Below are 26,640 nucleotides of genomic sequence, written 5' to 3'. Positions count from 1 at the left end.
CTTGAAACCATTATGCTAACTGGAAGAACCAGTTGCGAAAGGCGACATATTGTGTGATTCCGCTTACGTGAAATGTCCGGAAGAGGCAAATCCATAGAGACAGAGAGTTGATTAGGGGTTGCTGGGGGCTGGGAGAGTGGGGATAGTCTGATTCACGGGTATGGGGCATCCCTTTGGAGTGATGACAAAGTTCTGGATTTAGGTAAGTGGTGACTATTTTACAACGCTGTGAATGTTCTGAAGGCCAGTTAGTTACACACTTTAAATAAAAAGGATTTCCGTGGTGAATTGTACCTCCACTAAAAAAAAAAAAAAAAGACTTACCAGAGACATTACAGTTAAATAAAAGTCTGGAGTTGACAAAGGGTTGAGATACGAAGTGGAGTGTGAAATTTCTTTGAGCCACTGACCTTGCTTCTCTGGGTTGCGGACCTGGGACGGTATGTCTTGGATTTCCAAGGTCCATTCCCCCTCAGCCTTTTCTCCCCAGCAGTGCACAGTCATGAATTCCCAGTTTGTAAACCCTTCATTGGAATGATCCAGCAATCTGCAATTGGAGACTCAGGATGAGAACACAAAAGGGTCAGGAAAGGAGTGGTGGGGAGGGGGCCAGGTCTGAGGAGGGCTGTCTCCCGCCTCGGAATTACTCCCTGGGTGATGGGTACAATCATCCCTCTGAACAGCACCCCAAGGGCAGCAGCTTTGAGAACGGAAGAAAAAGAGGTCTGGCCCTCAGCTGAGGTAAAGGCAGGTAACTGCTTTCAAACCCTTGCATGATGACCCCGCCCTGGCCAACAGTTTCCCCTCCATTATTCCATTGGGTCCCCCAAATATTCTGAGAGGCAGGCAGGCTGGCAGGACTCACTGTTGCCCAACAGGGACTTAGCCAGTGATGGTCTCCCTCCTGCCACCCTCATTTATAGACCAAGAGATCTCAAGTGTCGTGATTAGTGGCAGGTCCAACAGCCAGTAACCGGCCGAGCTTAATGGAGTTTCAACAGGTGCATTTGGGGGAGATGACATAACTAAGGGGTCTGGTTGTTTTCCAGTGTGTGCGGGAGGCACCCCTGGGTGCAGCGTGGGGTTGGCGCAGGAGCTCCCTCCCCTCAGCCAGCCTCCCCCTCGGGGTTCTGATGAGCCTCCATACCCCAAGGTCTTCCCAGACTGGGACTTCAGCCCAGAACCATTTTCTCTTGTTTGACTTGAGCAGGAAACAGGACGCAACTCATGGGCGCCCTCTTTCTTCCAATATCCTGTGAACAATCTCCAGTTCTTCTCCCTTCCCCTTCCTTCCCCATCTAACTTCGCATCTCTTGGAAGAGGGTCTTAATCCAAGGGCTCTTTATTGCTCATCAGAAGTTCAGATGCATGTTTTGTGTGATGTAAGACTGGAGTCCTGATTTGGGTGTTCTCTGAACATCCAACGAACGTATAAACATGCTTATAGAGAGAACGTTCCCTGCGTGGAGAAGAATGAGGGGAAGGGGCACACCCTGTCCTTTCTGCTAAGAAACTGCAAAGGTCAAGGCTGATTTTCACACAAGATGCCAAGCCAAATGCAACACACTCAGGACAGAACAAAGACAAACTGTCCTTTAAGGGCTGAAAGACTTAACGAATGTCCACTTAACTCGTTGTGAAAAAAATATTGCAACCTGAAAAAGCGGCCAAATTGAGCGAGATGTGAAGGAAAGGAGAAGGTAATAGATCCCCAAATACACACTCTTGACATAATCACAATCTGTCCCTTGGAAAAAAAACAAATTCCCAAGATGCAGAAGACTGCCAAGTGGCCGCAAGGCAGGTTTAATGTGCTTGATGGCACAGGAACAGCAAACGGGTCGTCGTGAACCCAACGAACTTGGAAGGACCCACTCTCTCTCATCTGAGGGGTTCACGCTGGGCCTGAGCAGGATGGAGGTAGGAAAACCAGAGTGCAAGCAAGCCAGTGGGGGGGGAATGCCCGGGGTGCGGGGGGGCCTGGAAAGTTCTTCCAGGTCAGGTAGATGGATGGAAGCTGGACAGGACGGGAAGCCAGCTGCCCGTGCCAGGCATTTTCTTCTGCATCATCATATCCAGTTCTTATAGCAATCCTGCCTGCAACAGGAGTAAAGTGACATTTCCGGAGGTTAGGAGTAAAGAGGGGAGAAATGGCTGGCTCCTGGGTGCCCCACTGGGAAGTGAAGGAGCAGGGGTAGAAGGAGCTCAAGTCTCTGGGCTCCAAAGCCCATCTTTGGTCCTGGTCCTTGCAGGTCACGGCCGCCCCAACCTCTAAGCCTCACGGTGGCTCTCGATCAACCCAGGTCACTCTCTGGTGCCTGTACCCAGCTCCTGCCCCGAAGTCAGGGCTCACCACCTTGGATGCCTCCTTGTGTCCAGCCTGCAGCAAACGGGGCTCCAGGGAGGTGACCTCGCGGGAGCCCAGAGAAGCGGAGCCTTGCCTGGCCTTGGGTGCCTGAAGCCGACCCGCCCATCTGCCCAGCTCCAGTCTGGAGTTCGCAGGGGGAACGAGAGCCTACAGCAGAGGACTTCCGATCTTCCAAGGAATGCTAGAAATCTGGACTTTTCCACGGAATCTCTCAAAGTCCCAGTAATAGTAATTTGCAACTCTGGTTGCAAAAGAGCACAATGCTGTGGCTGACCAGCTGGTACTCTCAGGCTGCTCACGGCCTTGCTTGTCTCCTCTGGGCAGAGGATGGCCCCGGCCTACCCCCAGTGGGGAAAAATGCCCCCTGTGGCTCTTGGGCTACGAGGGTGGAACCTAACCTGGTGGGGCCTGAGCCGGATGGCCAAGCCCTGGGAACCCATGCAGCCAGGATCTGGTCTCAAGGCTGGTTCCAGGGCACCGACCACAAACTCAGTGCTGGCCTGCTGGTCGCTGCCTGTCAGCCCCCTCTGCAGTGAGGTATGGAGGGCAGGGCACAGCTCCCCACCCCGTCACACAAAGGCTGGCATCTGCCTGTCTGTGCAGCAGGCCAATCCGTCTGTCTTCTGCCAAGTAGGGGTGGGGTGGAAGGGGGCTAAGAAAAAGGGCAACTCCTGCCCGGTCCCGAACGGAGGCATTCTCGCGACCCCCAATTCTGAACCCTACAGCCCAACTCTGGCTGCCGCCCCAGGCAGGTAACCCAACTAGGCAAGCGGGCCCAGCGCGGGCAAGCAGGGAGTGGGGCCACAGCCCAGGGGACGGGGACGGGCCGTCCCTGTCAGGTACCCTCAGGGTACCTCCTGAGGTGGCGGGGGACACAGTTCGGTTGCCAGTTCTTTTTCAAGAGAAGCCAGAAATGCTCACTTGTCCTGAAACCTCTCTGTTCCCTCTGCCTCTCAGCTAAGGGAGCCGAAAAGAAAGCCCCAATCCCTCTCCGCCTCCCCTCAGCTCCCACAAATCCCTTCACACCAGTGACCTGCTAGTGACACAAATGCATTAAAGCACTTCTCCTTGTTTCTGACCTTGTGGAAGAAGTGGCTCCAGGACTTTCCATGAACTGTATGTGAAACCCCAGAATTCAGAGCCTGTTTCTCGGGACTTCAGCTAAACAGGGACCCTTTCAGGCACATGCATGACAATCCTGCCCCAGAGCAGCCTCCGGGCGCCCCATGCAAGCCACGTCTCCTGCAGAGCGGAGCCTCCTGCCCACACAAGTTCAACAGCGCTATGTACAACTGGACAACCGTGCCGAAGCTTTGGGAGGCAAGGCAGTCCTCCTCTGATACGTGTTCTCACTTCAGATGCCGAATGAATATGAGAAAAATGACCTTCAGCGCACTTCTAAGAGCAATTAAGTCATAGCCAGGATTCCATAAATCCCTCCGTTAAACAAAGCAACCACAAACCCTTGTCACTCCTGCCTGGCAACGAAAGTTTTCCAGGACGGTGTTGAAGGCCAGGTTTCAGGTTGGGGGAGGGTGGGATGGTACATGTGAATGTCACCAAGAGGAAGCTGCTGGAAGGAAGAACCAACCCGCCTGGGTGCCCCGCAGGGATGCTGTGGCCTCGGGTTGGATGGGCCCTCCTGTTAAGCCCCAGCCCCCGCCCCAGCCCCGCTAGGCCAACCTGGCCTTACCTCTTGGCCAATAGTTGAGACTTGGTTCCTGAGGGAGAAATGAGGTGGATCTGGAGGTCTCCCCGGCGAGGGTGGGAAATAGAGATGCGAGCCATCACGTGCTCCAGGTAGCCCACGCGCTGGTCTGAGTGGTCAGCACAGGCAGTGGTCAGGGCGGTGGTCCGAAGAGTCTGCACCACGGGGATGCTCCTGGAAGAGGAGGAAGGGGCTCAGGTCTCCACACCAGAGGCTCCAGGTCTCGCAAGGGGGCAGTGGATTCAGGCCCTCCCAGGGACCCCCAGGGACAGCACCGGCCCCTCTTGGATGCTCCCATTGGAGCTACCTTGCCAGCCAGAAGATGTTTGCTGTTCTGGAACTTGCTTAGAGATTTAAAGAATGGCTTCGCATACAGACTCAGCTAACATACCCAGTGATCAGCCCCCTCAGTGCCCAGGAGCAGGCTTCTCTCTAAGTAGCCTTTGATCAGCTCATTGCCTCAACTGCTTGGGGTCAGCAAGGCTTTCAAACTTCAAACCCGACTACTTTGTTTAAAAGACTGGCCTTGATAATATAAGTCACAATGCTGAATAATAACAGCAAACATTTCCTGAGCAGACTGCGTGCTGGGCACTAGATGTAGCATTAGTCTGAGAATTTACAAGGATTAATCTATTACATCCAGAAAGAGGTCACACACAGCTACTGAGAAGCAGAGCTGGGATATGAGGTCAAGTTCACTGCCTCCACCTCTGTGCCACACTGTCCTGCAAGGATGCTGGTGTGGATCCATACTTGTGTTCAAGATACCGAGGAAGAGGAGATCGACAAGGTATCCGGGGCCAGAGCTGGGCTCTTGTGCTAAATGCACCGGTCAAGGCCATAGTGACTGGACCAGGGTCACGGAGGATGGACAGGAGCTGGTCTCCTCCCTACTGTTGTGCTGGAGACTGGGGTCCCCTCCCTCTCCTGTCCTCTGATGGGAATGGATGACAATTCTCTTAACAAAGTCAAGGCAGTTTTACCACATGGGATGGAATCTGAGGATAAGCATCAAGTCCCAATCACTCACGAGTTAGTTCCACCAGAATCTTCTAACACTCCCTGGAGGAGGTAGATACAAAGGCTGCAACTGCATCCAGGCTGGGCACTCCCATCTATTCTGGGCCACCGTGGCTCACCCCCACCACTTGCGAACTGAGGAAAGATCTCCCACCGCCCAGCAGCACATTAATAATTCCCCACTGCTCAGCCAGCGCTCAGTTTATTACGGAGAGCGCTTTGCTCACTTTGCCTCGACTTTCCGCTCAGGAGGGGAGCCTTGAAGCATAGGCTCAGCATCTCTCAGGAATTACATTGCTTGGCTCTCCTGGGCCTGAGTCATAAAAAACAACCAAAACAGCTATAAACAGTGATGTAATTCCCTCGGAGACTCTGTAAATATTTGAAAACATGATTTGCATGCATCATAAATTGATTTAGAGATGCTGACTTCTTTCACTGCCTTCTCCGGCATTTTCCTGTCTGTGTTTACAGGTCAGCAGGCCCCCCACTGTGGCAGATGCAGAACCTTTCCTGGGCCCAAGAGGAAGATCAAGTTAAAGCAGAAACAAAAGCCATCACAAAGTTTTAAAAACCTGCCCCATCCCTCTCACACCTTTGGCCAATGGGGAGGAACAATCACTGACCTAGAAATAGACCTGAAATCCCATCGAGGAATCCTTAATCTTAAGGATAAGGCACAGGATTTCAGAGAACAGGAACAGGGTATGAGAAACCGCAACCCAACCCCACCCTCATCTGCCCACCTCCCTGTGGCTTGTGGTGTCCACATGGAGAGGAGAAAAAAAAAAATCTCAAGGAGTATTAAATACTCCATTAGATTATTAAAAAGCTTCTTGCATTTGACACTCTTATTCTTGCTAAGGGACTCTAGTTGCTAGGCCACCCCTGAGGTCAGAAAGCTTGGTTGGTCTAATGCACAGGGGCTGCCTTGCAGCCGTCCCGGGGCGCGGGGTGGGGGGGGGTGGGGAGTGCTGGCTGGGGGTAAGCGGTCCACAGCTCCTTCTGGGTGTTAAATTCTAGCCTGATTAGATTTTCAAAGCTGAGACATTACCCCCAGCTGGGGGCTTGGAGTCCCTTCCTCCAGGGAACAAGGCTAATTATAACAATTAGTTCTTATGAAATGGCTCAGTTACAGGGCACCAGACCCCCTCATTTGTGCAAGTTCTAGGGGAGGGTGGGGAGCCCAGACAGCCACTCAAGGGCAGTGAGTTGTTACTCTCCTTACGTGCATTTAGCCTTCCCCACATTTTATTTCTGCCCCCGTTGGAACAAATAACCTAATATTCCAAATCAGGAGATTTTCCATTTCCTTTAAAAAAGGGGGGTGGGGTGGGAAGAGGCTTGAAAATGTTTCAGAATAGTCGAGCTGAAATTTTTCTGTTTTTCAGATAGAAACTCCAAGTAGAAGAGGGGAAGTCAAATATCAAAAGCCATCACTTTGTAAGGATTAACTCTTACCATCAACAGCGGGGGGGAAAAAAAAGGAAGTTATTCCCCATCCTACAGTTATTTCAAAGATAACACAGAAAATGCAAGTTGACTCCAAAACCAGTTTATTTTTTAGTTTAAACAACGTGTGGGGATTATCTTTGTCCCCTGAACATGGCTAGGTTGTACTTTAACCATGAAAATTGACTGAGAAAGATCTTCAAGTTCCCAAAGTAACTAAAAATGTTGCACTGTGATTAAATTCTGTAATTGTTGTCTGTGTATGCAAGGCCATCCTCCTAGGACCCTAAAGGACCCCAAGGGGTTAAAAAATCCCATAAGACCTACCTCCAGACCCAGTGATATTTAAACTATGGAGACTGCCCTACTTTAAACCGATCTCTGAGGACAGACTTGTCACTTCCTGTTGAACCACATTTCAGACTTAATTACTGATACTCCAGATGTTCCTCTTTCATCCTGAAGTCTCTTAAAACAGCTCCCTTCTCCTGAGGGGGTGGACGGTTCCCAGCGACAGGCAGCCTTGACAATGACTTCCTAGTACCTCCAGACCACGACTCTTTCGACCTCCTACCTCTCTCCAATGTGTAACAGCATCTTGTATCTTGTAAATGTGTAGAAACAAGATCCACATCTACTCAATCCAAGGCCCTCGCCAAATCACAAAGCTCAGATTCTTCTGACATCAGAGTGAAATCCAGAGCCAAAGATAAATATTTTCAAGGACGGGTTTTCCCTGCTCTCTGAAAGTAGAGCGTTCCTATGAAAACTTTCTCAAGCTGAGAGCAAAGGCGTAAAGCAAAGAAGCAATTACCATTCATTTATATGGCAGAAAAAAAACAAAACAAAACAAAACCTGTGTGAGCATTCCCAGACCCCAAAAATTAACCTTTGGCTTTCCTGATACCTTAGGACACATCCTGCTAACGGAGGCACAGAATAAATTGAGATAAAGCATAGATGCTCAAAGACACCATTCAAAGCCCAGGCAGCTTGATGCTGAGCTGCTGAGTGTAGTTCCTGGGGATGAAGTTTGGGGGGCCCCCTCTCGCTGCTCAGGGCACGTCCTGCCTTTATCACACACAGCTTGCTGCAAAACCCATGCTCAATGTTATTTTTGCTTTCTGTCCCTTTTTTGGGTAAAAGGAGAAATCCTCTTCCGATTTCTTCTAGGTACTAAGGCTTTTGTAAAAGCAAAGTGGTGTAAGGTGAAGCTTCAGAAGTGGGAGATAACTACAAACCAGGTGGCCAGGGAAAGCAAGGGGGGAGGGGGACCGGTAGCTTACCGGTAGAAACCCTCCAGTGTTGCGCTTGTCTTTCTACCCTGCCTGGGAACCCACGACAAGCCAGTATTTCGCACTCCCACCTTGAAGACCTCTCCAGCTCAACTACGAGGGCAGATCTGTGCTCTAGCACAGAGCATTTGCAGGGTAATGCCACCTTCCCAAGCTGCAGGGCTGGGGGCGAGAGCAGCCCAGCTCCTCATTAGACAATTCTGAGATCCTGCCGAGTGGGACCCCCACCAGAATCAGAAGGCAGGGGTTCCTTTCCCCCTGTTGTATTTGGTATCTGTGTTGGGGAGATGAGGCTGCCGCAGAGCCCAGGACCATTACAGTGGAAAGAACCCAGAAGGTCAACCAGGAGACCCTTTCGCAGACCTTCTAAAGGGTAATGAGTGGAGTGAAGAGGGGTTAATTGGGACAGATTTGTTAAATGAAGCTGTATGAGAGCAGTTCAGTCTGTTGGAGGACACAGAGTCATCTGAATGGGGACAGTAAGAAGCTTCAGAGTCACTTCTTAGATGTATGTTCTAGGATGAACATTCTTGATAGAATGGTCACAGAGTCTAGGGTAGATAGATTCTGTATGCTTCTTATTCATATTCACTGACATTTAGGGTTTTCCTTAGATGAAATCCCTTTCGATCATGAAACCACAGTACATCATTTAGGCTAGAAATAATATTTAAAAAGAAAAAGGCTAATCCAGTACATTACTCGAGACATGCTGTTCATGATTAAGTTGTAAGGTGTTTTGATACACAGTGTTTCAATTTATAGTGCTTATTTTTCTTCTGTGCAAAACAAGGAGCTAAATTAGCTGGCTCTAAACATCCCTCCCAGCTCTGAGATTCGATCTGATGGGGAGTGAAAAAGACAATACGATATACAGTCAATTCTCATTATTCACGGTTCCATATTTGCAAATCCACCTAAATCAATACTTGTGGTGCTTTTGTGATCACTTGTGGATATATGCAGAACTGCAAAATATTTGAGTTGCCTGGTAAACATGTTCCCAGGTAAGGCCAAACAAAGTGACGCTCTGCCTTCTGGTTTCAGCTCTCATAGTGTGAATAAGTGTCCTTCCTATGATCTATTTTTAATGCCATGTTTTTCACATTTTCCTTTCTTTTGTTGGTGGTTTAATTGCTTAAAATAGTCCCCAAGCATACTGCTGAGGAGCCATCTGGTTTCCTAAGTGCTGGACGGCTGAGATGTGCCTTATAGAGAAAACACGTCCGCTGGATGACTTTTGTTCAGACATGAGTTACAGTGCTATTGGCCTTATGGTCAATGATAATGAATCAGTAATATATATTAAATAAAATGCTTTTAAACCGAAACACACATAAAGCAAAGTTACATATGGATCAGTTGACAAAAATGCTGTGACCGGAGGCTCGCAGGAATCTAACCCTGGATGTCCCCTAGCAGCGATGCTTCTGTATTTGCAAATTCGGTGTTTGTGGTGATGTCACAGAACAGCACTACCATGCATAACGAGAACTGGCTGTATTATTCAAATTCGAATAGGAATTTTTTGAAGTAAGTTGCATTTATAATTTGGGGGAAACAGGTTTGTGGCAAAAAAATAAGCTTGGCAGGGCAAAAGGACTGTAGGAAAACAGGCAGCTTGCTAACGTTCCCAGGTGTCTCCAGGGGCGGCAGGAAGCAGGACAAATACCAGGACCCAGGTATGGTCACCCCCCCAGGGCAGGACAGCAGAGCACGAGTTTTCTTAGGACACCCAGCCATGCCCTGCGTAAGAATGACACGGTGGAAGAAGCCAGAAGCAAGGGCCTCCCTCCTATGGTACCCAGGAGTACACACCATGAGATGTCCTGGAGAGAGTTGCCGGGTGGGATGTGGGGGCAACCTGTATACAGTGCAGACCGAGCCCAAAGGTAAGAGGGAGTTTTAGGTTTTAAAAAAGATGCTAAACTAGGCTGTGTGAAGTTGGGCCCTTATGGGTCCCAGCCACACAGGTATTCCCTATCGGGACACAGGAGACATGTGGCCTTGCCCGCTTGCCTAGCTAAGCTGCTGCAGACAAGACACCTGGGCCAGGCCTCTGGGGTGCTGGCAGCTGGTCAGGGCTGGAGGAACCTCCAAGTATCCAAGTAGCCAGAGTCAAGGTGATTTCCTGTCCTCGGGGCCAGTGTGCCCAGCCGGCTGGGGATGGAGACAGAAGACAGGGAAAGTGTCTCCTGGAGAATGTGCAGGTCACACTCCACTTGGTTGGGTCCTGCCTGAGTTCCTGTGATGCGTCCCTTCCCAGGGGAGGCAAGGTGGGCTCCAGAGACGGACAGCCTGGGGTAGCAGCTCAGCCCTGCCACTGCCCAGCCCCAGGCTACTCCTCGACTCTTCAGTTTCTTCAATATATAAATGGGGGAAAAAAGTAGTTCCCAAACTTCACATCCTTGGTGGGTGTTTTGAATGTATGAGTACACAGAAAGTGCTGAGAACAATGTCTGGCTCATAGTAAGTATCTGATAGTCATTATCCATTACGCTTACCTATGTATTTATAAGTAGAGTTGTTATAAAGTGACCACCACATGTGGTCTGGTTTAACGAAATTAACGTGGTTAATCCATAGTTAATTCTTGAACATCTATAAATATATGGTCTGGCCTACAGATGATTCTTAACATTCAGAGCCTTCAGGACCGAAGTATATTTTGGGGTTGTGTGAGTTCTTTAAATGAAAGACCAACCACACTAAACTGTAAACTCTGGATGGTAACCTTCCAAAACCTACGAAAACTGAAGAGAACTAGATAAGGTCTTACTGCTTGAAGAGATTGCTGTTGTTGCTGTCTTTCCAGCAGGGAGTAGAGAGTCAGGGGTGTCAGAAAATGTCTCATGGGAAGGGCACCTGGGTGGCTCAGTTGGTTAAGCGACCGCCTTTGGCTCAGGTCATGATCCTGGAGTTCCGGGATCGAGTCCTGCATCACGCTCCCTGCTCAGCAGGGAGTCTGCTTCTCCCTCTGACCCTCCCCGGTCTCATGCTCTCTATCTCTCAAATAAATAAAATCTTTAAAAAAAGAAAAAAGAAAATCTTTCATGGGAGCCTGGATTTTTAAAGACACAAGGGAAGTGCCGGCTAGAAACATCCTAAGGGTCAACGAAGATATTTAATAACTGGGCCTTTTTTTTTTTTCATTCATAGGAATGATACTGATGTTGATTTTCTTTTTCACTTTTAGAAAGGTTCTAAAAGTATCAATTTTATCTTACTCTGACACACAGACGTAAATAATTTGGCACAGGCAATAGAAAAGTTCTAAGTAGACTGAAATCCATCTGTGCCCAAGACTGGGCAAGGATCTCTCCTACAGCCTTGGAATGTTACAAGGCATTCTCTTTTGCAAGAGTTACCTGCCAAGCTGCAGTGATCTCCCCCTTGCTGTTGCATTAAGATTTAGCATTCGCGGACAGTGCCTATGATGCACGGTGGGTGCCAGAGAGCTGGGCGAGACTCCATGGCCTCTGTTTTGGGGTCAGGGGGTGACAGGCCGTGAAGAGATGGCTCAGCGAGATCTGGCTGCACCTTGGAGAAGGGGGCCTGGCCCCTCTCGTTCCTCACCACCCCCACCCCTCTGGTCCCCTCTCTCCCCGCTTCTCCAGGCAGGCTCCCTGACCTTCTCCAGGCTCCAAGGGACTTCTAGTTCTCTCTCAGGAGGAGGATCTAGACACAGACAGGCTAAACTGCAAACCCCACAGTCCTTAGATGTACAGTGTCTGGACTAGAAATGCTGACCTATTGCTTGGGGTCCCTGTATGGCTTCTCTTTAAAGAGAATCAGTCACACCTGTTTCCTGATGGGGCTCTTCTTGTCTGTCTGCAGCGGCAGCCCAGCTTCCCTCCACTGTGGTCTTTCCTGTGCTGTCGGCCTTTTTGCCCCATTTTAGCCTGAGTGTGACTCGGGGTAGAGGTGGCATCAGACAGGACGGTCCAACAGAGGAACACCAACGGGGACTGGGTGGTCATTTGGGGCCCAGTGGGTGCCACGCTCGTGTCTGAGCACAGGTTGGGGCAGCAGGGGGGCTCTGCAGAGAGGGTGGCCCGTGGATTCCTCCTGCAGTGGCCGTGAGGACTATCTCCCTGAGCCGTGACCTGTGCCAGGAGCAGAAGGCCAGATCGGGGCTGAAGGGCAGGAGAAGATGGAGAGATCACTACTCTTCGTTCCTGCCCTGGCATGTGACCACCAACACCCAGGTCCTCTGACTCAGCACCCCGTAGGACATTACTGTAGAAACAGCAGGTGTGGACACGAGCTCCTCTAGGACGTCCATCCTTGATGCTCCATGAACACAGTTCCCTGACCTTCATCACGCCAGGGTGGCCCTTCTCTGCTCCCCAAGAGGGAAAAGGTAAATGTATCACATATGTTACACACAGGTACACACGGGATGGCCACATAAAGAGGCTCTCTCTCTCTGTCTCTGTCTCTCTCAATCTCCCCATCTCCCTCTCTTTCTCTATCTGGAGGCCCTTACGTCCTTGGGAACAATCGAGCGTGCAGTGAAGCAAGTGCTTTGGGATAGCAGGCTGGCTGTATATTCTAGAAAGAGCCTCAAACCGCTAAATGTAAAGATAACTTTTCTTCTGAAACAGAAGTCTGATTCATCCCCTCTGTTGGAATTTGCAGAGTCCTTTCTTCCCTCCAAGGACAGGAACAATGTCATACTGTATGTTACGGCCAGTTGCCTCAGCTGTCTAGACTCAGTGTGCTTTCACTTAAAAAACAAAATAAAATAAAAATAAAAACCACCCTTCGCCACCTAGGCACCACTCTACCATCTTAAAACTATTTCTGGGAGGAAAAGAATGCTTCATTCAGGAGCCGCCCTGACGGGGAGACCAGTGGAAGGGAGGCGGGCCTGGACGTGGCGGCCTCACGGGGCAGGACCCAGCTCCCAGAAGCCCAGCATCACCTTACCTGGAGTCTGATTCTCCATGTGCCGGGCATTTTCCGACATGCAAAACAAAAGAAAGCAAAGGGCCTTCTTGATCTCAGAGAACCTCCCACTTTCTTCTGAAATGACAGGCTAAGGCTCCCCGGAGAAGATGATGCTTGAAAATGTCAAGATGGAGATCTGCTGCCTGCCTACCAGCCTGTCAGGCCCAGGAGGCCTCACCCAGCCGTCAGCCTTCACAATTAGCAGCAGGATGTAAATGTAGTTTTTCAAAAGCGCCATTCCTGGCTACTCATGCAACAAACACTTTCTGAATTCCTACCGCAGGGCCAGGTGGCAGCGAGAAACATTTTTCTCAACATTGCATGGCAAAAGAACATTATTATAAGAGGTAGATGCTTTCAAAAAGGAGGCAGTATCAAAGGGAGGGAGCTGCATTTGCTGATAAAGCAAGGGTCACTTTTAATCACTCCAACATTTCTTTTTCCAAACACACATTTTCCCAAAGGTAATAAATAGTTACAGCTAGGAAGAAAAAAAAAGTATTCCATTCTTTATCAGATATTGAGGCCTAGAGAAACACCATTCTCCTTCTTAAAAAGTATAGCGGCAATGGCAGAACTCAGAAGAAGAATCTGATTTCCTCTCCTAATGGAGGAGGGTTCTTGCTATCTGATTTACTTTGCAGCCGTTCTTTGTTTTTTAACAAAAATCTCAATGAACAAATGTGTCTGATTTAGAACAACTCACTACAAAGGGCAATGCTGGGAGTGTCCTAACTGTGGAAAAAGGAGAAACCAGGGTCCTACAGCACACCGCTCAAGGCTTGTTAAAAAATCCCGGTGCTTAAACCTCAAGAAGGCTATGAAAGTCCAGATTCAAGTGACACAGAGGAGAAGTACTCTGCACTTTGGATAATAAACCCCCTTCTGCATCAGGGAAGGGGCAGATGCCGCCTCTCTTGTTCACAGCTGATGGAATCACACTGGGGGCTCTTGGGACAGGTAGGGCTGGGCTGGAGCTAGGGCTCCCACCTGAAAAAGAGGACACTCATCACTGCTGCCCGCTTCACCCTCCTGGGCAGGCCTGATCGCCAGTCTGGCCAGCTATGCTAAATATTCTGGGTAAGAATTTCCGGTACGAGGGACTATGGGGCATCTGACTCCCTACTATGGGGCGGTCTATAATTGACAGCAAAAGGCCTCAAAAGAGTCACGAGTTAAGGAGTGGTTCTTTTCCAGCTCCAGAATCCATAAGAGAAAACACAGACATGTCTATACACACACTACCATGTGCACACAATGCCCCCCACACGTGTGCCCACCGATGTGCATAGGAACGCATGTGTGAACACCCTTACACCTTACACTGTGCCTTACAGCACAGTCAGCTCCGCACTGACATTCCTGAAAAGCCAACTGGTGCCTGAGCTGAGGCTCACCTGGGTCTCTTGTCTGTGGTGGCGACACACACATGCTGGGCAGGCACTGCTCTCCACTTCTTCGCCTCCGTGACCAGGGCCTCTGCATCCACCAGGCCGAATCCATAGAGATGGCTGACTGAAAAGACAGAGCCTTCAGAAGCCGCTGCCCCCCAGGAATGGAGCAAGGCCCAGCTCTTGCACTCTGCTCGGCTCCCACGTAGGGCACCAGATCCATGGCGGCCACGGTCCTGGGACACACCACCTGCACCACTCATGGCAGGGCAGGAACGCGGGCTACCTCCTGGAAAGCCCAGGCTGCAGCCCTTCTGAGGACTGCTCCAAGATCCCAGCTACGTTAGCCTCCCCCTGACCTGTACTCCTTCAGGTCAGGAGTGCGGCCCCCGAAACGTGGCCCATTTTGGTGCAGGGTCGGAAAAGAAGTGTGGAGAGAGCCTAGTACTTTTTTTCTGCAAGACATGGATGGGTCCCCCCCCCCGCCCGCCCCCCCCCCACCACAGAAGGGACCTGTCGGCGTTTGAGCTCCTCAAATCATAAATCGGACTAGAGAAACAAAAACCTGAAACCCTTTGGTTCATGCAGCCATGATGTGTAATAAACCAGAAAGCAAGGCCGGGTTCATCTTTTTTTTTTTTTTTCCCCACCATTTTCTTTGCCTGATCAATTCCCAGGGCATCCTGGGAAAGTGGTATGACTCAGAACTCAGACCGTGAGTGCTTGTGAGTTGGCCCGATCCAGTGTTTATTGGCCACGGCAGTAGAGTTTCAAAGTTTAATTTAAGAGGCAGGGTCAAGAATGAGATACAGTCTATTTTCCTATTTAATTAGGCCAACACTGAAATGTAGGTCAGCTCTTGTTACAGCACACCACTACCACCAACATTCTTGCAAGACAAGGATGCATTAGGCCTGATCGATGGCTTTCTTATTAAAAGGAATGTCCCTTGGAACTTACAGTGACAATACTTGTCCTATATTTTACAGATAGTAGTATCAGGCTCGGTGTCGAAATAGTTGGGCCTGAGCTTTAGAAAAGGAAAAAGAAGTCCTCCCTAACATACCTGGGCCAAATGGAAATCTTTTTCAAGGATCTCTGGTAAGAAGGCAGGCAAACAAAGCCAGTACCACAGTCCTATAATTATCTGCTCGAGAGGCCCCAAATACCTGGGTTACAAGCCCTGACTGTGGGTTGATTTCATGGAACCTCTGTCAGGCTGGGTTGGGGAAAGAAGCCTTGAGTTACTTCTATAACACAGAGAGAAATTTTATGGTTAGAAAATAACTTAAAACATAACTATCTCAATGTCCTCATTGTACAGATAAGGAAACTGAGGGCCCGTTTCAAAATCATAGAGCTACTCAGGACTAAGAATGCAAGATGCCCTTAGGTGGCACACAACAAACATTATTTATCTTAATAGTCATGGATTTGTTTTGATGTGCATTAAAAAAAATAAAAATCTACCTCAAACCCGTGATTAACTAGATATAATAAAGTTTCTTTTTAAAATATATTTCTTTATGTAAAAAAAATGCAAGTCCATGTAAAGAGAACTATTACATCAATACTTGGTACAGGTGGTCTCTGGATGACAAAAGTCGTGATGTTTAGGGAACCCTGAATTCTACTGATCTTAGGCTTATTTCTTAATGTCAGTGTGAGGTTACTTTTCCTAATTCTCCAGCTATGTATTTCTCACCCTTGTGATTCTTTGAGGATTTGGGGATTCTTCTTGGGAAGCTCCTGGCAGCCCTTTAATAGAGATTCCAGAAGGTCACCCAGTGGGCCCTCTGGGACAGGCTGTCCATCCCCGCCCAGCCCAATGGGAGCCACCCCCGCACCTTTATGACCGGCACCGTTGACTTTCCAATCATTGGCTTTCAGATGTGCCGGCCTGGATGTCTTTACCAGCAGGTGCTGGACGTCCCTCCAGGTTAACTGGTTACTGCAACGACACAATGACAGACCAGTGAAGCCCAAGCCCGCATGGGTCAAAATGACGGCTGCCCAGGCCCATCGGTGGTGGTGTGTCAGGAGCCAGCCCCGAGTCGGGACTTGAGTGAGCCCTGCAGGCTCCATTCCTCAGTGAGGGTTTATTTCATAACCTCTTTGTAAAGAATGGTTTCCAGGGATTAAATCCTAAGATAAAACAGTGCAGTGGGTGACCTAAAATCCATAGCGTTAAAAACCCAGCCCTGCTGCCAAGGTACCTGAGTGTGTCCAAGGGCTACCGAAGAAATTGAGGCAGGGGGAGAGGGACATCTTGATGTTTCTAAGTCCTGGGGGTTATTCTTCATCAGGACGAGCAAATGTTATGGTGCATGAAAGCATGCTTGAGCCTTCATCTGCCCAGACCCCACACCCTCCACTCCCTGCCCCCTGTGTGGACCCACCTGCTACCTATTGTAATTCAAGATTTTAGTAACTCTAAATTTCTAATACATTTGTTTTGGTGCAAAGTAGAAACGTTTCATTGAACAAACACATGCCCACTAATAAAAATGCATAGATCAGAGTTTTGTGAGTCTAAGATACATTGTCCCGCCATTTTTTTTTTTTTAAAACACCTCTGAAACCAGGATCCATCTTCTGATGATACTCTATCATAACCCTCTCTGTTCACAGCATCAAGACCGGGTCACAGACAGAGGCTGGAAGGACCTGCACTCCCTCCTCTTGACCCAGGGCCTGCCCCACCCCCACAGCAATTACAACTGTCTTTCTAGGCACCCACTCTTTGTGTGTGTTTAAAAATATACATAAAAGGGGTGCCTGGATGGCTCAATCTGTTAAGCATGTGCCTTTGGCTCAGATTGTGATCCCAGGTCCTGGGATCGTGCCTCATGTGGGGCTCCTTGCTCGGTGGGGAGCCTGCTTCTCCCTCTCTCTTTGCTGCTCCCCCTGCTTGTGTTCCCCTCTCTCATTTTCTCTCTCTCTTGCTCGATCTCTCAAATAGATAAATAAATAAACTCTTTAAAAATATATATATACAGAACAGAAAATTTACCACCTTAACCATTTTTCTGTGCACAGGGCAGAACCATTAGGACCTGTACCTGGTGGTATATCCATCACAAACCATCCATCTCCAGAACTTTTTCATCTTCCCCATGTGGAACTCTGTCCCCATTAGACACTAACTGCCTGTTTCCCCCTGCCTCCAGCCCCTTGGCCACCACCATTCTGCTTTCTGTCTCTATGAATGTAACAACTTTGGGAACCTCATACACATGGAATCACACAGTACGTGTCCTGTTGGGACTGGCTTGTTTCACTCAGCCTGATGTCCGCCAGGTCCATCCACGTCGTACGTAGCAGGTGTCGGAATTCCCTTCCTTTGGAAGGCTGAAGAATACATCATGGCTTGTATGGACCACATTGTGTGTATCCATTCATTTACTGATGGGTCCTGGAGGTATCTCCTCCTTTTATGGTTAGAATAGATCCTACAGCGGCTGCACCATGTCACGTTCCCACCTTTTTGCCTGTTGTCCACGGGGACCTCACCGTGGTTTGAATCTTGGGGCACACATACATTCCTCCCTTGGGACTCACTCTCCAGGTGCTAGCCCCGCCCGGTATTCTCTGATTCCTCCAGCATGTTCTTGTCTCTGTGTAACCTCACTGGCTTCCTGGCCACCTCCCCCGCAACTGTGTCCATCAGTCCAGTTTCCAGGCCTTTGCTTGGCTTTCCTCCCCCGCCCTACTGCCCCTCCTGAGGGCCCATGGCCGACGTCATTGTTCAGGGGGGATTCTGAGGCCCCGCGTGGCCCAAGGCCTCACCCTCTTGCGTACAGACACAGGCTTTAGAACTCAACCAGAGTAGATGGGGCTGCACCCCTTGTTTCCCGTGTGACCTGGCAAGTTACTGCGGGGCCTATCAAGGATGGCTCCAGCAGAAGGTGCCAGGAAGCAGGAGCCGCAGAGCTCAAGACAGAATGGGTAAAGAAAAGGAGAATGTTAGAAACTGTCTCATTATGAAGACATTTTTATTTTGGACTCTGGTAATAAAATCAGACATACAGTTGTATGAGAAACACAGCTAAGAAATGGCACTGGAAATGTTTTTCAGCAAAGATGGGACTGATGGGAAATCCCAGGATGGCCACAAACCAGGACAACCTCTGCACAGTTCGTACCCACGAGGGTCTTTCTTCATTTTTGTTACATGCTGTCCACAGGCCCTCCCTGACCCCCTGAGACCTCCTCCACCCAGGACGATCTGGCTTTGCCTGGATGCCTTCTACGGTGCAAGTGAACAGAGTCGGAAGGCAACGCTGGGCGCAGGAGCGGCAGGCCTGCTCCCTGGACACCTGCACTACCCCAGTCTCCAATCTCCTCACCTCAGGCCCGCAGGGGCCCTTGTTATAACCTGTCTCTTCTTTGACCAGTCCTGCAGGTTTAAATGCTCTGAGCTAACACCGTTTTCAGACTAGCCACCTGTGAATTTCTGAGGAGGAGCTGAAAGGGCAAGGATGATGACTACCAGAGTTTTCATGTGTCCACAGGCCAAGTTTAATGGAACAAGCGGGCATGAAGTGAAGCTTGCTTTCTATTTAATTTTGACTAACAAAATTCCTTGCATGCTTCCAATAAGGGATGGAAGGAACTATAAAACAATGAATTGCTAAGTATGTGAATGCCACTTTCCACACAAGTAAGTAATTATTTAGAATTCTTTTTTTTTTTTTTTTTTAAGAGACTCAGGACACAGAAGCCAACATTTTGGCCTGAAAATCAAAAAATATTTAGCTATTCCTTTGTTAAGCTGGTAACATTTGAGTTGTATGCTCTTTTGCCTCAGACAAACCGACATGCAAATATCCGTAATTGTAAGGATCGAAGCAACCCAAATAGGATTTTTTTGAATCATTTAAAAAATTTCATTGACAACAACGGACTACTTCAAACGGCGGGACTGTTCTGAGCCAGTTTTGACGTCTAAACTACATTTGTTTTTGACACCATGATTGCAGGTGTAGTAAACTCTCTTTTCTTCCTGACCCATCTGGACACTAACAACTCCAGAGTTTTTATTTGGCTTGTGACAGATAAAACATCACCACTGCCTTGTCAAGTTTATCAACTAAAGTTTATGAAGGGCACCTGTAGTGGCCCAAAGTGGGATTTTGGCACGTGATGCAGAATGGGAGGTAGGCTTGGGGTCCTGGCTCCCCCAGGTCTCTGTGGTTCTACAAAGGGCAGGAGACGGTGAGCTTTAAAAAGGAAAAAGAAGGGAAGGAGTCTCTTCATATCCATTAAGGGTAGCCTTAAAAAGGAAGGAAATCCTGACCCATGCTACATCGTGGATAACCCTTGAGGACACTGTGCTATGTGAGCCAGTCACAAAAAAACAAATCCTCTGTGATTCCACTTACATGAGGTGCTTAGAGCAGTCAAACTCATAGAGACAAAAGGTGGACTGGTGATTGCCAGGACCTGGAGGAGGGGTTACAGGGAGTGTTATGGGCTGAATTGTGCCCTCCCAAATTCATATATTGAAGCCCTTGCCTCCAGTCCTTCAGAATATGACTGTATGTGGAGATAGGGTCTTTAAAGAGGTCATTAAGGTCACACGGGATCATTAACCCACTATGACCAGTGTCCTTATAAAAGGATCTAGACACATACATAGATGGAGGGTAGACTGTATGAGGACACAGGGGGAGGGTGGCCATCTACAAACGAAGGAGAGAGGCCTCAGAGGACACCAACCCAGCTGACACCTTGATCTTAGACTTCCAGCCTCCAGAACTGTCAGATCATTCATTTCTGTTGTTTAAACTGCCCAGTCTGTGGTATTTTGTTATGACATCCCTAGCTGACCAGCACAAGGAGTTGCTGCTTACTGGGCGTAGGATTTTAGTTTAGGATGATGAAAATGTTCCACAGATGGATGGTGGTGATGGTTACTCAAGGTGAATGTGCTTGATGAAATGTACATTTAAAAATGGTTAAAATGGGGCGGAGGGGGTGGCGCCTGGGTAGCTCAGTCAGTTAAGCGTCTGCCTTCAGCTTAGGTCGTGATCTCAGGGTCCTGGGATCGAGTCCCGCGCCAGGCTCCCTGCTCAGCGGGAAGTCTGCGTCTCCCTCTCCCTCTGCTCCCCCCACTCATGTGCATGCTCTCTCTCTCTCTCTCTCAAATAGATAAATCTTTTATTTTTTTTAAAGATTTTATTTGTTTATTTGACAGAGAGAAACACAGCGAGAGAGGGAACACAAGCAGGGGGAGTGGGAGAGGGAGACGCAGGCTTCCCGCGGAGCAGGGAGCCCAATGCGGGGCTCGATCCCAGGACCCTGGGATCATGATCTGAGCTGAAGCCAGACGCTTAACGACTGAGCCACCCAGGCGCCCCATCAAACAGATAAATCTTTTAAAAAATTGGTTAAAATGGTCACCTTTATGTGTATTTTACTGTAATAAAAATGTATAGAAAACAAAGGAAAAGAAGGGGAGGCAAGTGGGAACTTACTTTGCTTCTAAAGCCAAGGCGATGATCCCCGCCACCATGGGGGCTGAAACCGAGGTCCCTGTGTGGCCGTCAGTGCAGCGCTGCCGCAGATCCGTGGTGACCTGGGGGACAGGGCGGCAAGAGGCGAAGTCGGCTCTCAGAAGATGTCCGAGGTCAGAGGCTACTCAAGATGCTGCACCTGGACAGGTGTGGCCCCTGGTCCCAGGGACGGAAGAGGCACTACAGAGATGCATCTCCCCAATCAAGGTTTGTGTCTGCTCCTCGCTGCTAATCTGCTTTGCTCTCAAACATAGAACAGGGACCCGCTGCAGGAGTGAGCTAATCACAGGGTGGGGACAGGGAGATAAGGCGAAGGGAAGACAGGCAGCAGGAAGCCGCACAACCTCACGGCTGCAGATGAGCGTGCTGAGACACAAAGGTAAGAGAGGGGCCCTCCATGGCAGAGTCCCCACCTGCCACAGCCCATGTTAACGACCCCCAAGTCACCCCTGACATCAGAGCAGCTGGAAACAAGGTGGGGAGTGCCCAGGTGGCCCAGAGACCACCCCTGCCTTTACCCAGATCAGAGATAAGTCACAGAAGGTCACAGATCATTCCCTACCAGGATGTCCTCCTCAGATAGTTGACAGTGTCCTAAAGCACCCAGTTCCATCTGCAGCAGATGAACCTGGAGTGTTCGTGACCTTCACAGGGCCTGCTGTGTGGGACAATGAAGCTGGCCGTTGTCCTTGGAAAGGCAAAGCTGACTGCAAACCGAGGGGGCTCTGCATGCCTTCCTCTGAGACACTGACTCCGGGCCAGGTGGGGATATTGATTCTGGACCTCATTAGCACACAGCCTCATTTGTTGCTTGTCTTTGAACTGACATGGAGAAGCAGCACCGTGGAATCACCATGCATGGGTTCAGCCGTGCCACACCTACTGTGCTAGATGGGATTCTGGCCCTCAAGTTACACCCGTGCATGCTGCAGACGGCATTAAGTTTGCTAACCAGCACACCTTAGATCAGTGAGACAATCCTGGATTGTCCAGTGGGCCCCATGCCCTCACCGGGCCCTGAAAAGTGGAGAGAGGCCAAAAAGTGTGTCAGAGAGCCGAGGCAGAAGAGGGACCCAAACCGTCTTTGCTGGCTTTGACGAGGGAGATAGAAGAACATAAGCCAAGGAATGTGGGCAGCCTGGAGATGCTGAGAACAGCCCTTCGCAGACAACCCACAAGGAATCCAGAGCTCAGTCCTATAACCACAAAGAACTAAAGCCTGCCAACAAACTGAATGAGCACAGAATGAATTCTCCACTAGAGCCTCTAGAAAGGAACACAGCCCGGCCGGCACACGGATTTCAGCTTCAGGAGGCTCAGAAGAGACGCAGTCGAGGCCGTTGCCCTGCTGACCTCCTGAACTCTGAGATTATAATTCTGTGCTGTTTTAGGCTGCTGAGTTTGGGATAATTTGTTACGAGAGCAATAGGAAACTGATAGCCACACCAACAGCAAGGTTCTAGTAGCCGATCTGCATAACCCTAAAGAATGAATTTCCCCAGTCATAACAATCCAGATCCTCTCCCCAACGGAGCATCTTCCTTCATCACATTCTGGCTGGGCTGACAATCACCCAGGAGACAGGATCCAGCCTGCCTCATGCACATGCCGGAAGACTGACAGGAACACTGGCAGAGACCAGCCTCCTCCTCCCCTGCATCCTGCTGTTCAAGGAAGGGCAGCTGAGGGCGGGGAAGTCCGGACAAGGATGCAACCTCTGACCCCAGGATCTTCATCTGCAAATGGGCCTAATGATGCGTCCTTCACAGGCTTCTTTCTGGTGAAAGTCATAGCTGGCGCCTGAAACATACTTACATTCAGTAAATGGTGGCCAGTGATGGACACTGAGGGTGTCTGGGCAGGAGGCCACGCTCCCAAGAGCAGGGGAGGCCCATGGCTGGCTCTCCAGCCTCTGAGAACTGGGGAGTGAGCAGAGGGCCCCCCTCTGCAGGGAGGGGATGGCTCAACCAAGGTGGGCAGCCCCTGCTTCCTGAGACCAAACGTCATGCATGGAACTCTGCTCCAGGTCAGCGAATGAAAGAAAGTCAAGGAATGAATGGGTGAGCAATGCTCTGCCGGGCGTTACTCCTTTTATTAAAAGTCATGTGTCAGTACCAGGCAATCCCCTCCCTTCAGGCGAACATGGCTCGGCATTCGCTGGACAGAGAGGAACAGAGAATACGGGATGGGACAGAGCCTTGATTTCCAGCTGACACCTGCCTGAACCGCACAGCCTACAAGCTGCCAACCATCCAGAGAAGTCCATCCCCTTGCAGGTTCTCTTGGAGGACTCAGAGCAAAAGCTTGGCTCTAGTTGAGCTGAAAACCACCACCACCACCACAACAAAAACAAAAACCCCAGCAAAAATGCCATTCATACTCTCAGAGGAGAAGCCTAGCCCAGGAAGTACACTAAGTGATTTTCTCTTTTACCCTCCTCTGAACTACACCCTTCTGACCTGTATATTATTGCTTGGAGAAGAGATTAAAAAAAAAAAAAAAAAACAGGAAGGAAGAAAGAAAAAAGAATTAAGGCATTTTGTAGCTAAGGTGTGTGCACACGCAGTGTGATTAACTAAGCAAATAAAGCAGCAAGCCCTGCTCCCAGGGATGGGAGACACAGGCGTCCCAGCAGGAAGCCTCTGGTACAAAGCGTTCAATGGCAAGACTTCTGTTTTGAATGCCTCCAGCCGGCAGGCCTGTTTAACAAGACTCCAGCAAGCCCGTGTTCAAATGAGCTAGATTCCTAAATGAACAGGATACCATTCAGAATCTTGGCCGCCTGTCCCAGGGGCGCGTGCTTCGGTAGAAAAGGAAAATAAATTAAGACCTCTGTTTACTAGCCCGGACCACTGCCAGGCTGGTGGCCCAGCAGCCGTGTGGCTCACCTTTCAGCAGGTGCGGGGGAAAAGCGGGGAACAGGGAGCCTGCATGCTGCCCCCGAAAAATGTAAAAAAATAAATTTGCAAATAATTTCTAGAGATGTGGCTCAGCAGCAGGAGAAATAAAAAGATGCTAGTGAGCATGCTTTAAAATTAAACCATGTCTGGCCAGCTCCACGGTCTCATTTTTTTAAACATCTAAAAACCAACTTAACGACTGTGCATTTGAATTCTGCATTAATTTTGGCTCAAAATCCTCCCCCTCTTTACTTTTCTTAAAGTAGGAAAGCCTGTGGGGAAGGAAGAAAGCACAAATTCCACCCATATGCTGAAAGAAAACAGTCCCTTTTTAAAAGGATGAATCACGCTGGTGTTCATTGAAGTGAATGGAACAGACAGAAACCACTGCTCAATTCGAAGTGTCCGGGGAAAGTCGTTTTGCTGGGGGAAAGAACCTCCTGGAAGAACACTTGGATCTCTAAAAGGTTTCAGTATAAAACTAAGACTTTCTCTTACTCTCTTTGGCACGTTGAAACTGAACCGGTCAGTTGGATCCCAAGCAATGTGACCACAGAAATTTAGAGAGCTAGAAGGAGGCATGGTGCTGAGAAGGCACCCCGTTCTTAAATGCTATTTTTAGATCCCTAAAGCCAAGAGAGGGTTTTAATTGGTATTTTGTGCAAAAATTAGAAAGGCAGGGTCTGAGGGTGGTTGCCAAGGGACTGGGGTTTCCCTCAAGGCACAACCAGTTCACCGATGGGTAAGGTCAGTACTCTGGGACCCGGTACAGACTGGCCTCAACCTGGTTCCTCTTTTTGTGAAGAGGGAAAGAAACTTGCCCCCAAAGGGCCGAAGGCGTGCGTCCTCGGCTCTCCACCTGGCCAAGAGAACTCACGATTTTCCGATCATAAAACGCGCCACTGCTGTAGGTGGTGGCCAGGGTGGACGCACACTCCTCCAGGTACCACGGCTTGTAACCGTTCTCGGTGGTGCTGCTCACGGAGATGGTGTAGACGCTGTTGGTGTAACCATCACAGGAGCAGTGGTCCCCCTCTCTCCCGCCGTTCCCAGAGGCCCAGACGAAAATGGAACCCAGGCCCTGCCGGCCCTAGAGGGAGGGGAAGAAGGAGAACAAGGCGTCAGCCCCGGCAGCCGGAAGCTCGAGCGCTGGGTCTCGCGCCGGCCTGGAGTCCTTCCTTCGGAATGTCCCTCCCAAGGGTCTGAGAAGGATGTGTTCAGACCATATGGATGCCACATGGTTCTGTGGGCTCTCGTTTCATTTTCACAGAGCACTTTTGCCTGTGGCGACAGCCTTACAACGGCAGAATCACAGGATTGCACTGAGGCGATGGCCCAGAAAGCCCTCTCTGCTCTTCAGGGGAAAATCAAGGGCCCTCGTATGAGCTGTTCCACTCCAGAGCCATGCCTGTAATTTCCATCCTAATGACCTAGCATTGTAAAGAGTAAGCAGTGCCACAAGTATTACTGAGATGAAAGCTGATGGCTGAATTTATAACATTAATTTTTCGAGATCGAAACCTGTGGGGAATGAAAGAGCTGGTCCTTTGGGGCAGAGGGTGAATTTTCCTGAAAACCCAGTGGAAGAAGCACATTTCTTGGAGAGCAAGGTTTTGAAAAGAGGGGGTGGGACTGTGAATTCTGGGTGAAGACTGAACAGGTAAAATGGGTCATGGTCCAGAATCCATAGCTGCTTGGGGCCATCCTATGAGTTCCCCAGGGTCTCTGCCATGGGTACACATTAGTCAGGTGGGGCACCGAGGTGCCTCAGTTGATTAAGCATCTGCCTTCAGCTCAGGTCATGATCCCGGGGTCCTGGGATCGAGCCCCACATCGGGCTCCCTGCTCAGCGGGGAGTCTGTTTCTCCCTCTGCCCCTCCCCCTGCTCATGCTCTCTCTCTCTCTCATTCAAATAAATAAATAAAATATTAAAAAAAAATAAAGTAGTCAGGTGGTCAATGCCAGTCAAAGCCAGGAGCTTCACCTGTGTGTAGGTCTTCACTTTTCAGAACATACATGTGAAAGCAAGTCTCTGAAAGGCAGTGGCCGTCAGGGTCGGTTCCTGCAGCTCTGTTTCATCCCACACCCACAGAATCAAGGATTTCTGACTCAACCAAGTGCTCACCCCAGTCCCAAACACAGTTAAACATCAATCCAAGACGGACCTGACCCATTCTGTCCGAGTGGCTGGACCTGCTGGTGATGCACAGCCAGGCCAAGAGAACAGCGCCAACACCCATCTCCATGAAACCAGACCCACAGGACTGGTTACTTTGGTGTCCTTGTCAAGGACCCTCCTTTCCAAACATGTGGGAAGAAACTGATACTTATGCTCAACAACTGGCCAATTTAAAGGAAACTTGCAACAAAATTCTGTGATCCCCACAGAGTCCAACAGAAGCCTTGCTGTTGACTGGATGCGTTACACTCACCCAGAGTTCAAGTCCACCCTGGGCTGAGCGGACCCACCTGCTCGGAAAGCCCCATGACTCTCCACTTTGTAGCCCAAGTGGACGACAGTTCCTTGCCCTTTTGTGCCCATTTGTCATGACTCTGACCTTTCCTCCAATTTCTAACCTGAGGCTCTCAACGGAGCCCCCGGGAGGTCCCTCGTGCTCACCCAGTCCCGTTGCTCAAAGCTGCCTCACTCACACTGCTTTCCACATCTCCTAGGCGGACCTGTCCGCATGGCCAAGAGCTCCACAGAAAGCTTACTCACATTTAGCCAAAAGGTCAACCTTCTGGAAGAAAGGCACCAAGTACTGTGGAAATGGGTGTGTCTGTGCATATAATTACCTACAGGGAGAGATTAACTGGCGGGGCTAGTTCAAAGAAACTAAAATCAAAATGGAAAGGTATTTAACCCATAGGAGCCTATCTTTAGTGCATGAGAATCATCTCTAAGACACTCCCCACCCCACTCTAAATTATTTATGAAAGGCTGTCATTTTGCAAAGTGGAGCCTAGAACTTTACTGTTCCAGCAGCACAGAGAACACCCCCAGACAGCACTCCTCATACGTGAGCGTGCAC

General features: G+C 49.5%; 1 protein-coding gene across 3 annotated transcripts in view; it reads right to left on the bottom strand.

The window, feature by feature from the left end:
- Positions 1–26,640, bottom strand: part of PCSK6 (proprotein convertase subtilisin/kexin type 6) — a 186,251-nt gene that overhangs the window by 53,912 nt on the left and 105,699 nt on the right. For all 3 annotated transcript variants that reach the window (XM_027570880.2, XM_027570881.2, XM_027570882.2), the window contains exons 8-13: positions 24,486–24,698; positions 20,670–20,770; positions 16,038–16,141; positions 14,197–14,314; positions 4,062–4,250; positions 411–547 (exon numbers count right to left, since the gene is read on the bottom strand). In XM_027570880.2, the coding sequence (XP_027426681.1) occupies positions 411–547; positions 4,062–4,250; positions 14,197–14,314; positions 16,038–16,141; positions 20,670–20,770; positions 24,486–24,698 (862 nt within the window). The remainder of the gene's footprint in view (positions 1–410; positions 548–4,061; positions 4,251–14,196; positions 14,315–16,037; positions 16,142–20,669; positions 20,771–24,485; positions 24,699–26,640) is intronic.

The sequence above is a fragment of the Zalophus californianus genome, chromosome 6 (genome assembly GCF_009762305.2).
Source record: "Zalophus californianus isolate mZalCal1 chromosome 6, mZalCal1.pri.v2, whole genome shotgun sequence".
In the NCBI taxonomy this organism is placed as follows: domain Eukaryota; kingdom Metazoa; phylum Chordata; class Mammalia; order Carnivora; family Otariidae; genus Zalophus; species Zalophus californianus.
This window is presented reverse-complemented; position numbering and strand designations above follow the sequence as displayed.